At 36.4% G+C, this 14,333-nt stretch overlaps 2 protein-coding genes across 3 annotated transcripts; both read right to left on the bottom strand.

Moving 5' to 3' along the window:
- Positions 1–208: 208 nt before the first annotated feature.
- LOC125877864 (uncharacterized) lies at positions 209–2,912 on the bottom strand. 2 transcript variants are annotated; one of them, XM_049559141.1, is made up of 2 exons: positions 2,759–2,912; positions 209–1,333 (listed from the first exon to the last, which is right to left on the bottom strand). In XM_049559141.1, the coding sequence occupies exon 2, from the start codon at positions 1,281–1,283 to the stop codon at positions 786–788; it is 498 nt and encodes a 165-aa protein (XP_049415098.1). In that variant the 5' UTR covers positions 1,284–1,333; positions 2,759–2,912; the 3' UTR covers positions 209–785. The 2 variants fall into 2 exon arrangements, with proteins under 2 accessions (XP_049415098.1, XP_049415099.1); XM_049559142.1 differs by lacking the exon at positions 2,759–2,912 and adding an exon at positions 2,414–2,624.
- A 743-nt stretch (positions 2,913–3,655) lies between these two features.
- On the bottom strand, positions 3,656–13,239 carry LOC125875779 (DNA polymerase I B, chloroplastic/mitochondrial-like). Its single transcript, XM_049556815.1, has 12 exons — positions 12,828–13,239; positions 10,384–11,342; positions 10,049–10,236; positions 9,181–9,872; positions 7,198–7,654; positions 6,190–6,285; positions 5,805–5,897; positions 5,531–5,725; positions 5,247–5,339; positions 4,903–5,115; positions 4,706–4,795; positions 3,656–4,252 (listed from the first exon to the last, which is right to left on the bottom strand). Exons 1-12 carry the CDS (start codon positions 12,947–12,949, stop codon positions 4,091–4,093), a joined length of 3,360 nt encoding a protein of 1,119 aa, XP_049412772.1. The 5' UTR covers positions 12,950–13,239; the 3' UTR covers positions 3,656–4,090.
- Positions 13,240–14,333: the final 1,094 nt, after the last annotated feature.

The raw sequence follows: 14,333 nt of genomic DNA, 5'->3' as shown, positions 1-14,333 counted from the left end.
TAGTTAGGTGGTATAGTATGAAAAACTGATAGTAGTAAACAGGTGCTGGAAACAAGCAACCTCAACCCAAAAACAAGATTACTAGAACGATTTTCGAATCAAAATGGATTGAGTTAACGAAACCAGCCAACTCCTTTTCATCTCTTGTCACAAGAGAGAAAGAAATCGATGAAGTAACAGCCAACGATGACAATAAAACAGTTGCCAGTGTTGAAATGAAGTTAACTGAATGCAGATGCAGTTAAAAGTTGAGCAACTTTATGAACAACACATGAATAAGGTGATTGCCAGGCAGCTCAATTTTCCATTACATTACTTTCCAGTTGATTACATTGAGAAGATATGGTAAAGAATTCGCGTAAAAGCACTTTGAATTTGAACCTAACTGACCAATTCTCATGTCAGGCAGGACGACATCTCTTCAAACATTACACAGGACATAACAGCTTACGATTTACTGTTGCTAAGAAGATGACTGCAAGAATTTCTACAGTTGAATAGGCAACAGAGGCACAATTGGATACCTCGTCTTGCAAGAAATTATTAACTTTAGTGAGCTGGAAAATTGACCATCAAGATTATCTGTGTAGCAACCTTTGGCAACTTGCAGATAGGCCTTCACCTAGCAGTTACTCGAGACAAAAGCTTGGATTGTTTCGTTGGTCATAAAACAAATAAAGAATGGGAGCAGTAAGCTCATAACCAGCATCTGTTCTGTGGTGGAAGTTGCAAGAATGTGATCCGCCCAAAAGCAATTTCTTGATCTACTTACAAGGTTCACATGCCTAGACAGGGCTCTCAGAAAGTTTTGAGAAGCTATTCTTCTTCAGACTATTCTTCATAAGGTTTGCATGTGTTTTTCCCGAACTACCACATTTTATGTCCACGATTTCCACTAACGCCAGTCCCTTTCTATCAGGTTTCTTCCTAATACGAGTTCCATCTACTGAAATGTTTTCTGATTCTAGTATTGGAATTTGAGGAGTTCTACAGTTGTAGTGCTTCACCTTCCTGACTATCTCGGAGTCATTTTTATTATCTTCAGATGCCCAGCTGCAGCTAGCTTTATCGATTGATGTTCTTGGCTTTGTTCTTTTAGGACTGGTTGCATCACCAGCAGCAAATGAACAAACAGTAGGAGACCTATACCTACGTGATACAGATGTCGTAGAAGCAGATGGTTTTGAATCTAATTCTCTTGACATGAGGGCACTGATCGTACCAGTTGTTCCAACTTTAATCGAACCTCCACCACCCCTTATGGACTCTAATGTCTGAACCATAATTCTCTCCAAATATTCTGAGGTTGCTCTACCAGATATTTAGATAAACCCTGTGAAATAACAACCAATACGTGCATAAGTCCGACTGTGATGAGATAAGTTCAAACAAAGTCTAACTCTTCATACAATCATGGTTGACATGAACTTATATATATGGACAAAAAATCTGGTCAATCAAGGAAGAGCACAGCAAAAGAGCTAAGAGCACAGTCACATAAATGCCAATATCCTAAATTTATCAGGAACAAACACATAAACACAGAAATATCTATAATTGTAACGAGAACCTAGAAGTAAAGTCATCCGAAGACACATCACGATAATTTTAGAAAGCTGCATAATAAGGACCTGAAAACCATATATAAGAGAAAATAAAGCTCACTGGTCGACATATTCCAGTAAATATTCTATCAGATTATAAAAGATCAAAAGCCAAAGGGAGTCATACTGGACATTTTTGTTAAGGGGTATACAACTGGGAGAAACATCTACATGGTTTACCAGTTATACCAATTCTTAAGATTGAAACAGAAAAAGAAAAAGAAAAAAAGATTGAAACAGACTAGACATGTCTAAAAGATGGAACATAAAACATTTTTTCGGTTTTCCACCCGGTGTCATGTACATGTTTGGTCCGACTAATCTGGATTCTCGCTGCATAAGGCCCTTTTAAAGGGGAATCATCCCCTAGGACTCGAACCCGAGACTTCTGCTTAAGGGTGGAGGGATCCTTCCCATTCCACCACAACTCTCGGATGGAACATCAAACATGTTAATCAAATTCAACATCACAAAGGGAAAACAAAGAACTATCATGCTAAACAGAAAGAGTTCTTTCTCCTGACCAACCATCCCTTAACAAATTCTTGAAAATGCAAAATGAACCTTGAAATTAGGAGTTCTTTTATCCTCCTAAAGAGAAAAAGTCCTCCAAGTTTTCAATCTATGCATCAACTTGACAAGTTTCATAGACCCATAAATCCCATATAACTAATACTCCTACTCAAGAATCACAAGAAGAAGCTGAACATTTGAAAACACCACAAAGATTGAAACTTTGGCAAGTCAACATAGCAAAGACCTCTAGTTAAAGACGGAGGAATTCTAGGATGGAACACCAAACACATTACCTAATCAAACCCAACATCACAAAGGGAAAACTGAAAAGCTTAACTGTCTTGACCCTCAGTTAACAAATTCTTGAAAATGCAAAGACAAGTTGAATCCTCCTAAACATAAAAAGCCCTCCAAGTTTTCAATCTATGCATCAACTTGACAAGGGCAATAAGACCCATAAATCCCATATAGCTAATACTCAATAATCATAAGAAGCAGCTCAAACAAAATATGTGAAAACACCACAAAGATTGAAACTTTGACAAGTCAATAGAACAGATAGTATTATCTTGGACTAAAACCCAATGAAATAACAAAGAAAAAAAAAACTGCCATTGGAGCCCTGAAAAAAGGTTTACCTAATAAAGATGAGCAAATCCCCTCTGTCAATGGAGGGGGTTTGACAGCAAATATTCAATGCCCTTTGTGTCACTCTGCAGAAAAGCATATTGTGTTACATGATTCATCAATAATTTGTAAAACTTTTGTTGTTGGGCCCCACCCACACCTTTTGTTGCCTCAGATGTGGGGAAGAACTACTTTTTTGATTGTTAAATTAGTAAATTTTAGCCTTTTATCAATTTGAACTTCACCGATCCTTCTTCAAGTAAATCGTTCTTATAATTTAAACAGATAAAGATTCGAACTTTACACATCATTCTTGAAGTAAATTGTTCTTATAATTTAAAGTGATAATGATTTGAACTTCATAAATTCATTCATGAAATTTCACTATTTCTTAGAGTTTGAACGTTCAAGACGTCTACGATCTCTTTTAACAAGTAAAATCTAGCAAAAGTATGCTCAAGATGGAATACATAGATAGACACAATGTTGTGCATAATCCAAAAATTCTCCACCAAATGCATAATATATTGAATAAACTAATGTCCACTTACAAAAGTAATTAACTTTGAAATATCATTAGTTTTTGGTCCTCCACTAATTCCTATTATTTGCTAAATAATTTCATTGTTCTATAGTTTCCGTGATATAGTCCCACATTATTATATAATATTACTTGTTAATGAATCAAAGAATCCTAAAAAGGGATTACCTTTTGAGGTTCCAACATACACTTAGATTCATTTACTCCAACATACACTTAGATTCATTTACTATATAGGTAAATGTACACAAATCTCACCTCTACCTCAGAGGTACAGAGATTGTTTACGATAGACCTTCCGCTCAAGGAAAAATAGTCCAGAAAAAGAATATATGAAAGTGAAAGTATAACAAAGCATTTTGAACAATAACTACAATTAATAATATGATAATCGAAGTAGTAAATACACACCTGCACAGATAGGATGGGGAAGACATCATCAGAATGGTAAGGTGCAATTTTACAAAGATTTTGATACGAAAACCAAGACTACATACAACTTACTCAACCAAAAACACAAAAAAAAGAAAATATGTTACATTTACACAAATTAAGGTCTCTACAGGCTTAGGCTAATCTATACCTGTTGAAAAATAAGAGTAACAGCAGCAGGTTACATGACACAAAAAGGGGGAGGGGAGGAAGGCAGTTATAGTTTGATGGTCGCGAGAATCATCCGTTTGCTGTGACACACTGGGACTGGGTTAGATTAAACTCTATAAATTTCATAGCACAAAATAAATGCAGGGAATGGAGCCGAGTTGATAGAAGTTCGCGTATTTTTGTTGATGAAATCCACCATCTACTTGGCAGAATACCAGTTTTTAGCACATTTAGCATCGACAGATAAGCCTACTCTGAGAATATTTTTCCCATTAAAAGGATTGGACATGCAGTGAACCACTATTGCCATGGCTTCTTTTTCAGATTCTTCCGGTCCTTCCAAAATAACTTCATCATGAACCTGTTCCAAGACGAACAGTTAAGTACAGTGTCAAATGACGCACACAATTAACTGATACTGCAAGGCGCATACAACAATTAATTATAAGCTATGCAAACATGAAATTCTAAATGTGTCGTGCCCTTTCTATTGCATGAAAAAACAATCTTTCTCATAGTAAATATTCATGAAAATTCTGGCTATAATCTTTTTGTCTGCAGTTAAGCACAACAAATGGTAAAAGTCCAACACTTATCACCCGAATTAACAGTAATTGAGGCATCTGACCAAACTTAACATGAGGTTAAACTTGAGGGGTGAGCTCGAAAGTTGTAGGTGAAGCCTACAGAGAGAGAGAGATATCGAGAGATGTACCAACACATAAAAGATAGAAGAATACAGTTTTTACTGTTATTATTTGTTTTTTCTTTTCCTAAATGAGATGAATCCAGTAAAGGACAACGGAAGGTAAACCTGTAAAAGCAATTTCCATCCAAGCTCCTTTAGTCGTGCATTCTTTGATATCTCTAACATGGCGCACATAGCGACATCTGCAGCACTTCCCTGTCAAAAACTTCAGAAGTCAGCATGGCGTACATGGGGACATACATGCGCAGACAACTTATCAAAAAGAAAAAAAAAAGAGCGGGTGAAGGTGTATTAAGATGGACCTGCACTGGAGTATTGATAGCAGCTCGTTCTATGTGGCCTTTTACGGATCCAGTTGCATTTTTTACTGATGGAAACCAGCGTGCTCGTCCTAGAAGTGTGTGAACACGTCCAAACTCGCGTGCTTCAAATCTGCGTTGTTCCTGCCAATCTGACACTTCTTTTCTATCACTATACCAACGTTCAACTGTTTCCTTTGCTTCCTTTACAGATACCTGAGTATGAAATAGTATTTATTCAGCTCATACAGACCTAAAAAACTATACGTATAAAAATCAAGGTAATTAAATAGATATTGTCAGATACACAAAAAAAATAAAAAACTGTCTCAAAGATGCTGAAGTACCTTCCAATCGCGTGAGAGTCCAATTGTAGTTTTTCCATACGCAATTGAAAAATTGAGCATCTTTGCCTTCCTTCTTTCAGAGCCAAAAGCATCCTGAAAAGGAATTTGTATTATACTGCATTAAAATCCCACTTAATCATACTTCTTGCACTAAATTTCTTGTTCGTGGAATTTCCCCTCATGGAAGTAGCTGACTAGGTGTATAATACTATATCCGACAATCATCCTGTCTTCTGCATATTAATAGGAAAATTTCACCATCCACAATAAGTGTTTGCAGTTACCTTTAGCAGAGGAACTGGTGGTTTGTCTTCACCTGGTTCAGGATGCCACTCAAGAAGTACCTGCCCTTTTTCAACGGCTTCACGGATGTGAGGATACATATTCATAGCAGTCCTTGAATGGAAGTCTCCACCAGCTTTGAATGCACCCAACATGCTCTTACAGTTGGCAAGATGTGCAAGAATCCTTAGTTCCAACTAATTTTGAGAAAATTGTTAGTTTTTTGCAAGCAATTCAAGAAATACCAACTATTATAACCAGTAAGCAGTTAGATACCTGCCCATAGTCAGCCACAATCAAGGAATTCCCCTCTGCAGCTACAAAACCTTGGCGAATTTTATACCTATCTTTCTCCAGAGCAGGCTGGTTCTGTATTGCAAAGAAATAAACATTGAAACAACATTCTAGTAAAGTAATGGAACACAAGTGATGACCGATGACCATTGAAGTTATTACTTGATTTCTCTTTACCTGAGCCGTGCAATACAGCATGAGCCCAATTAATGATAAAGGAGAACATTTACAACATTTTAGTAAATTTATAGGGTTTATATCAAAACTTGAAAAGTGGTCAACACCTAAAACAAGATAAACCAGTAGCTGATTGTATATTTGGGAATCAAAATGCATGACAATCAAGAAGTCAGTGAAGGAAATAAACCTGTAAATTTGGTCTCCTTGCAGACAAGCGCCCAGTTTCAGTATTAATATTCAGGGAGCAATGAATCCGCCCATTTTCACCTGACACATCATGACCCTGAGATAGAAAGAGAAATGCTTTTAGAGAACAAATTAGTCAAGACATCAATTTTGGAAAAAAGCATGACGGCATGGAAAGATATAACTCAGTTTGCCTCAAAACCATCTTCCATGGTGTTATGGCTACTCTACATTCCACCCTCAACCAAACACCTTGTTGGCTACTTCTATCTCCAATCCCTTGCTAACCTATCACAATCAAGAGTCCAAAGAAAGCTCTTGAGTAACCTGTCCTATAGAAAACCCTCATTCAACGATTGTGAACACCTAAACTCCTTGAAACAGTGGTGAGGCAACAATAACAATCCATACTAAGGCCTGATTAAACAGTGAGCTGTGAATAACTAGGTCAGGGTAGTTTTTGTCGCTCAAACAAACTGCACCCGAGGCAAAAAAATTTCTCAGGAATACATAATTGATGAGTAATTTTACAAATACTGGGAAAAGCTTCCACAGACGAGGTACATAATTTCAGTTATTCATAAATGAGAGAGGGAACACAATAACTATTCTTAATGTCTCATCATGTAACTTCAGGAAATATCATTCTCACATACTATTACGTCAGTAGAAAAATTATTTTGAACAATCAGTTGAGGATTAGTTTCTTTCTCTCCTTTAAATATCCCAGGACCCCGCGCAAACTTAGTGCAACAACAAACAACAACCATGCATCAGTCTCAAACAAGTGTTGGGGTCACCTATATGAATCCTCACTGACCACGCTTCTCCATTTAAACTCATCACATGCCACAATCATACCAAATAAAAGTAGAAGTAAAAACAAATACATGGTAGCGGATTAACTAACAAATTTGACAGCCATGTAAAACTTGCCCTGAACTTCTTAGCTTGTTCCATGAGGAAAGATTATATACTACATCACAGAACAAAACACAAAGCAACTTGCCTGCAAGGGGAGGATAAAGTTGGATATTAAAGAGTCTATGGAGCAAACTTCACATAAGGCTGCAATGGCATGGCAAGCCTCAATTCCTTTCTGCCCACCTCCAAAGGCGTGGTAGGCTGTTCCATAAGCTGAAATTTCTGGGTTTTGACTGAGAGCTTCGTTATTTGTAGTTAAAGCTTCATCAACGCTTGTTTCAGGAACTTCCTCAGCATTGCCATCCACTTCATCAAAAATATCAAAGTCTGCAGAAACTTTGCCAGCGAGAGCCTTCAAAGCATCTCCACTAACAGAAGGCCAACCACTGGCAGTGAAAATCTCAGTGTTGATAGGATCACAAATCCTATGTAGATGGATTTTACGAAATTTGGTGGGAGCCTTCTTTCCTTCTTCAATTACTTTATCAACATTCGGAACTTTGAATTCTTTCTCATTTGGTAGACTCTCATCAATATTCCTTCTGTAAAGCAATTATTTTTGGGAAGATCAAGAACATCAAATTAGAGGTATTTATAGACTGAATAAGCATGAAACAATCTGAAGGAAAAAAAGAAACTAAAGACATTATATGCTGCCATTACTCAACGTGAAATTGTAAAAGAGAAAATATAGCACTCCCTAAGGAGATATCTTCGATTGAAGCCAGGGAACTTGTCTATACTGGTCAGAGTTGGAAAATACTCATCTTCTCACTTGGAAGCTAACAACAGTTTCATAATTTTATTGGTCCATACAGGCAATGAAAAATGTTGTACTCCCTTCGTCCCAAATTTATAATCCCTTTTTACTTCAGACCCAAAGGACGGAACAATTTGACTAAATCATTAAGATGCACAGCATTTTGGAATGAAAAAAAATTTGCAACCTCTAGTATCTTTTGTGTAGCTTATAAAACTATAAATTCTATTTTAAGACAATGAATTAACCTATGTCTGTGTACACTCTACCCTCCCTAGACCCTACTTATGGGACTACCAAAATTTGCCAACGCCTTTGAGAAGGGACTCTAATTATGGGATGCTGGACAGAGGTAGTATTTCCTCTCATTGCTGGTACGCGAAAAGAGTCAATGTTAGTATGTCACCAACAAATATTTCAGCAACAACCATTGATCTGAGCACACATCTTGACACAACAACTTTCAGATGCACAGCACAAAGAAAAAATATCATTGAGATTAAAAGCATGAAGGACAGATTAGGTAGAGTGACATTTCCCATATCCTATCATCTGGACTGAAATGGCGCTAGCATTCTAGGTGAACTGTCTCCTCATTCTAGGGTGTTAAAATTTATATAGTGGGGTAAAATATTGCAACTACAAAACTCCAGAAGTAAACTGGATTTCAATGTAGCAGTATAAATGGCATCTGCAAATTAATACTTTTGGACTGCAGTAAGAACATAGATCCTTGAAAGTTGAATCTCATGCACAAGCATGCCATCACCTCTCGCACAGGTGAAATCTGCATAGAAGCAACATAGAGATTGAAATATAGATGTTTGTACTTCATGGTTTTTTGGTGTAGTGATTTAGGCACTATACTTGACTCCTCAACTCCCTCCACTTTTGTGAAGCCTTGAGTATTGGCAATATATATATTTCGCACCTCTCATGTATCTTAGATAAGCAATTAAACCTAACTTTATTAAATAACACTTATATGGTGGGATAATGTTAAAGCAGCAAAAGCATGACTGCATTATGGCCTGTGTTCTTCATGTGGTGACTACACCTTCTATACATATTTTATTCCCGTCTGGCCTTGCATTTGGATTTGCCAAGGACAGCTACTCCACCATGGATGACTTGCATACAGCAAAAATCAATAATATCCACATTGGTGTAAGATTACAGAGGGGGATGCTATTTGGCAACCAGTATCAGATGAACGAGAAATGTGTTGTAAAATGCAAGTTATTTGACACACAAAAACACTTTTGATTAAGTTGCTCTGCAAGAAAGTACTTTTTGAAAGCTTTATACCTATTCTGGATGCCACCAAAAAACAGCTGACGCAACTGTGTGTCACTTCCAACATTCATGTACTTTGCATCAGCACAGTACTTAGCTGCCCAGTTACGAAATCTATTCACAGCAACCAGCTGCTCAGCTTTAGCCACTTTCTCAATCTCAGCAAGATAGGCACGGTCAACCAGCACACCCTCAGTTTCCATTTGAACTAGAAGCTCACCAAATGGACGCCAGTATTTCTCATAAAATTCATACATGGATCCTTTACGAACTCCATCGAATGTCCAGATCCGTTTAGATAGTTTTTTCTTCAAGCTCTCATAAAGCATCAATGTGCTGATGGAGTCTAATGCAGAATAACAAATCCACAATTCTCGTTCAGTCCTTTGCAACTCTTCGACAGAAGGAATCATGGTTACTTTACCCTCAGTTCCATCTTTCTTCAGCTTTTTCCGACCAAAGATAGTTTTCATAGATATTTTACCAAACAGACCTTCATCATGGAACAGCCTTTCAGCATGGACCAGTCTAGCATCACACATGACATGAGAATCACCTGTTAGTGCCTCTAATGAATAACCACCCAAAATTCGTCTAGAGGAATCCCAAAGTCGTGCCATGTGCATCGTGTCAGCATGAAAACCAGATACTTTAAACCCATAATTTTCTATGACGTGCTTGTCGAAGCTATAATTGTGCCAGACCTACAGATAAACAACTGCATATTATAATTTGTATGTTAATGGTATGATATGCGGGAAGTGACTTTAGGTGAAACAAGCCATGAACAAAGATCTTCAATAGACAGCCACGAAAAAGACATTTAGAGGACCAATGATCAGTCAATCACCCAAATAAAGATACATAATAAAAGGGCTACCTTTCTGATGGATGGGTCTTGGAAAAACGGAGCAAATTCGACTAATAGGTCCTTGCCACCTCCATCAAGAACATCTACCCAGATACAAGATTTCCCATCACCAAAATCAGCCTCTGGTCCAGAATAAATACTGAAGCATATAACTTCTCCATGATCAACAGGTGTTTGCTGCTTAACATCAATATTCGCTACCTATGTATGAATGATCAAAAAGGGTAAATAAGTTCTCTAAAGTGGCTGGACAACAAATGTAATAGCAAATGAAGAATTCTCCATGTGCATGGAAATCACAGATTCCCAATAAATCACAAAAACCAAACAAAATTAACATAGACATGCCTCTGTATCACATGCATGGACGAGATGCTTGTACTGACTTGTAAGTTTGCTGACAACTTCCTTGGCTGCTGATAAATTGTCAACTATATGCACTTTTTCATACATTGCACCCAGCCTCTCACGGAGGGTAATCTGACCTAAACCTGTTCCTTCATCACTGACAATCTTAGTCTCAGTCCCATTTACAAAATCAGTTGCCACGGATTTAATTGCATTCTTTTCCCTTTTATTAGTTGCTTGCTCCTGGATAACACTTTTTGCTTTGACAGTAACCACCTTGGTATCAGTCCCATTCACATTGTCTCTTATTTGATTAGATGGATTACCCTCCCAAAGTTTATTTGCTTTTTCCAATTTGGCTTCCATAATTTTGCTCGACAATTGCCCATTAAGAAGGGAACCTTTTGACAATGGTTTGTAATGAGATACATTAGGACCATCAACCTTATTTATTGATGTGACTTCATTGTTTCTTGAATGGTTGATACCTACAGATAGTTGAGGCAAATGGTTTTTATACTCTCTCCAGTTTCCGACATCTTTCTTCTCTCCTCTATTAGGGTTATAAGGTGGTTTGCTTTTTGAAGATAAGCTGCCTCCTGAAATACAGGTTGTAGCAGAATAGCTAGAGGTGACACGCTCACGCATCATTCTCGTATTGACTTCAATTGGAACATCAAAATTTTCATCTTTCACCTTCCGATTTGTGGAGGCGCTAACACTGCAATTTGCCGCTGAAAGCTTTTTAAAACTATTATAGGCGCTTTTTGCTTTAAGAGCTTTAATAGCATCAATTTCAGCATTCCATCCGTAAATACTGTCTTCTTCAATTTTCTGTTGTAATCCACTAGAGAATAACTTCCTTTCATGACTTGATATTTGTTTAATGGGATCGCCAAGCACAGCTAAGCTGGAAGATGCATTTTCTATACTCCGAGTTTTGCAATCTTCCCCCCTGCAAATGATATTCAATTTGTAATCGGAAAATAATGAGAGGTTAAATCAATTAGCTATAAACTGCGACTTCACAACCTACATTAAATAGCTGGCATTATGCTTTCAATTCTCTCCCCATTCATCAGATCATACATGGTCAAAAACTCTTCACAGATATCTAACTGGAATAATATCAGCATTACAGTACTGGATAAAGAAGCATAAATTCCTCCTCTTTGAAGAAAACAAATGGCATTCTTTTCAAAAAGAGATTAGATGATATTTCGTGATCACCAATACGTTCCAAATTCCCATAATAAACACAAAATTGACACCCTCCTCGGTAATCACAAGGGATTTCAGGGCTGTTCTAGCTCTTTCCTGCATACATTTTCTTATTTTATGATATCATACAAAGATCGTGCCAGAAAGGATCCTTCTTTTATTTTTATCAATCTAGCTTATAAGACAAGACAAAGAACGAGAATAAGAAGGAGCCCCACCTATAATAGAAGTTAAGAAACAGCACTAGAATCTTTCTCCATTGGGACCTGATATTTCTCTTAGGAGTCGTTTGGTATGGGGGATCCCGGATGGGATAGACAAAGTTATCCCACGGATTGGGATATCCCATCACATCTATGGGATAACTTATCTCATCATCGTAGCACAAATGATGAGATAAATAATTCTGGAATTAATTAATACTTCTAACCTCCTGCATTTTATCCCGAGATTATTATCCCTTATTCCTCGTACCAATCAACCCCTTAGAAAACTGATTATTGACTTTCCCATCATCTTCGTCCAAACTGTATTATCAACTACCTACTATAGTACTTTTTTTTATAACCATGGTGTTAGGCCAGGCGTGAACCTCAACTAATTCCGCAAGGTCCCTGCTAGCACCCATAAGCACAGGTACCAGATAACTTTGTCCACCTAGGCTTGGACAAATGGGAAGAAATCACCTAATGTTGATTTCGCCTCTGCTTGGAATTGAACCAGAGACTATCTACTATAGTACTTTTAAGCAACTAAATTAGTTAATTAACAACTTCAGCAGCAAAGAGGTATTATGGGTGTACAAAAGTATTACTCCACTTGATTCCAAGTGTCTAGGGAGTATCAAATTCCACTCTCACCTTACAGAGACAGGCTATAACAATATTAATACCAGTAATAGTCCAATTTTAAGTCCAGTACATCATCAAAATCCTACACAAAAATCCAACTACACCAAAAACTCATTTCTGTAAGTATTTAAACATTACAAAGGACAAGAAACCCAAATAGTACTATTCACCCTGAAATCCAAAAGAGGACATGGAGTAACCAAATAAAACAAAAGATAAGCACCCCACATAGGGAAAACTCCCAAAACATCAGTAAAACAGAAGAACAAGAAGTTAAAAGTGTAAAGATAGAAACTTTATCGAAACAACAGTACAGTCACATAACATAAGGTATAAAGAATGAACTTTAGTGAGGAGAAGAGTCAAACCTGTGAAGGGCTTTACCAGAAGAAGCCCAAAAAGTGCGAGAAGAGAAAGAATGAGGAGAAAACCAAACATAAGAAGTGGGTTTAAAAGGGGAAGATTGAACAGAAAGACCCAAAAATGCCATAGCCACAGCAGCAGTAGCTCTACTTCTTCTGCCAACTAGCTTATTGCTAGTGCAGCTCAAAAGGGAAGACTGAGCGGCCGTGTTGATAAACTTCACAAATATTTATTTTTTAAAAATTTTAACCACACAATAAACAAAATGAGTAATATGGGTTGAAACTGTAAAAGTTGGAATCTTTTTTTAGGGTTTTACAAGGGTTTTAATTTCTTGTTTGTCTGCAAGTGATGATGGAGAAGAACAGAACAAAGACAATCAGTACTGTGTATACTGAGAGAGAGACAGAAAGATTGAAGAGAAAAAGCAGTATTTGCTGTATTTAGTAGCTGAGGAGTCCACTAAAACCCTTTTCTTGAACAAAAATATGGCCTTTAGCTCCTTTTTGTTTTTCCAATCAATCGAATCAGTCTCACTAGTTACTTATATATTTTGAGCAATGTAAAAATATTAGATTATTAATCTTTTTGTTAAAGTTTTTCATTACTGTATAATTATTAGAATACATTTAAAATTTTAAGGGGTTGTATGGTTTTGAAAATNATTTCTTGTTTGTCTGCAAGTGATGATGGAGAAGAACAGAACAAAGACAATCAGTACTGTGTATACTGAGAGAGAGACAGAAAGATTGAAGAGAAAAAGCAGTATTTGCTGTATTTAGTAGCTGAGGAGTCCACTAAAACCCTTTTCTTGAACAAAAATATGGCCTTTAGCTCCTTTTTTTTTTTCTTTTTCCCAATCACTCGAGCTCACTAGTTACTTATATATTTTGAGCAATGAAGAAATATTAGATTATTAATCTTTTTGTTAAAGTTTTTCATTATTGTATAATTATTAGAATACATTTAAAATTTTAAGGGGTTGTTTGGTTTTGAAAATTAGGGGATTATCTCGTTTAAAGTTATTTTAAAAGAGAAATTTAAAAAAAATATGTGAGGGGAATTTTAATTATTTTGTTGTTTTTAATCTTTGTTTTATTAATACTCGTATTATTTATAAGATAAAATAATAAATAAATTTATGTATAACTTATACATATATTGTTTATAGGTAAAAGGCAAAAGGCAACCAAACAACATATTATTTAAGTTGAAATTTGCACTAAGATAATTTTGTTTTATACGTTAAACCAAACAGTCCCTATTATTATCGCACATAATTCATAGCAATATCACAAGATTGCCACTAGTATATGCCAATTTTTTTTTGAAAAGTTTTATTTAGTTTTATCAAGTTTTGGGTTTATTCATATGAGGTTTTGAAATTGATATAGTTTTTAGGGAATTTGTTGAACTTTAATATAAAGGGAAATAATGAGTAAAAAATAATCCAAAAGTGTGGTTTCTTACAAATAAATAAATATATACTTTATCAAGATCTAATCCAAACA

This window comes from Solanum stenotomum, chromosome 9 (genome assembly GCF_019186545.1).
Source record: "Solanum stenotomum isolate F172 chromosome 9, ASM1918654v1, whole genome shotgun sequence".
Classification (NCBI taxonomy): domain Eukaryota; kingdom Viridiplantae; phylum Streptophyta; class Magnoliopsida; order Solanales; family Solanaceae; genus Solanum; species Solanum stenotomum.
Note: the sequence above shows the minus strand (reverse complement) of the source record. Positions and strands in the feature narration are given on the sequence as shown.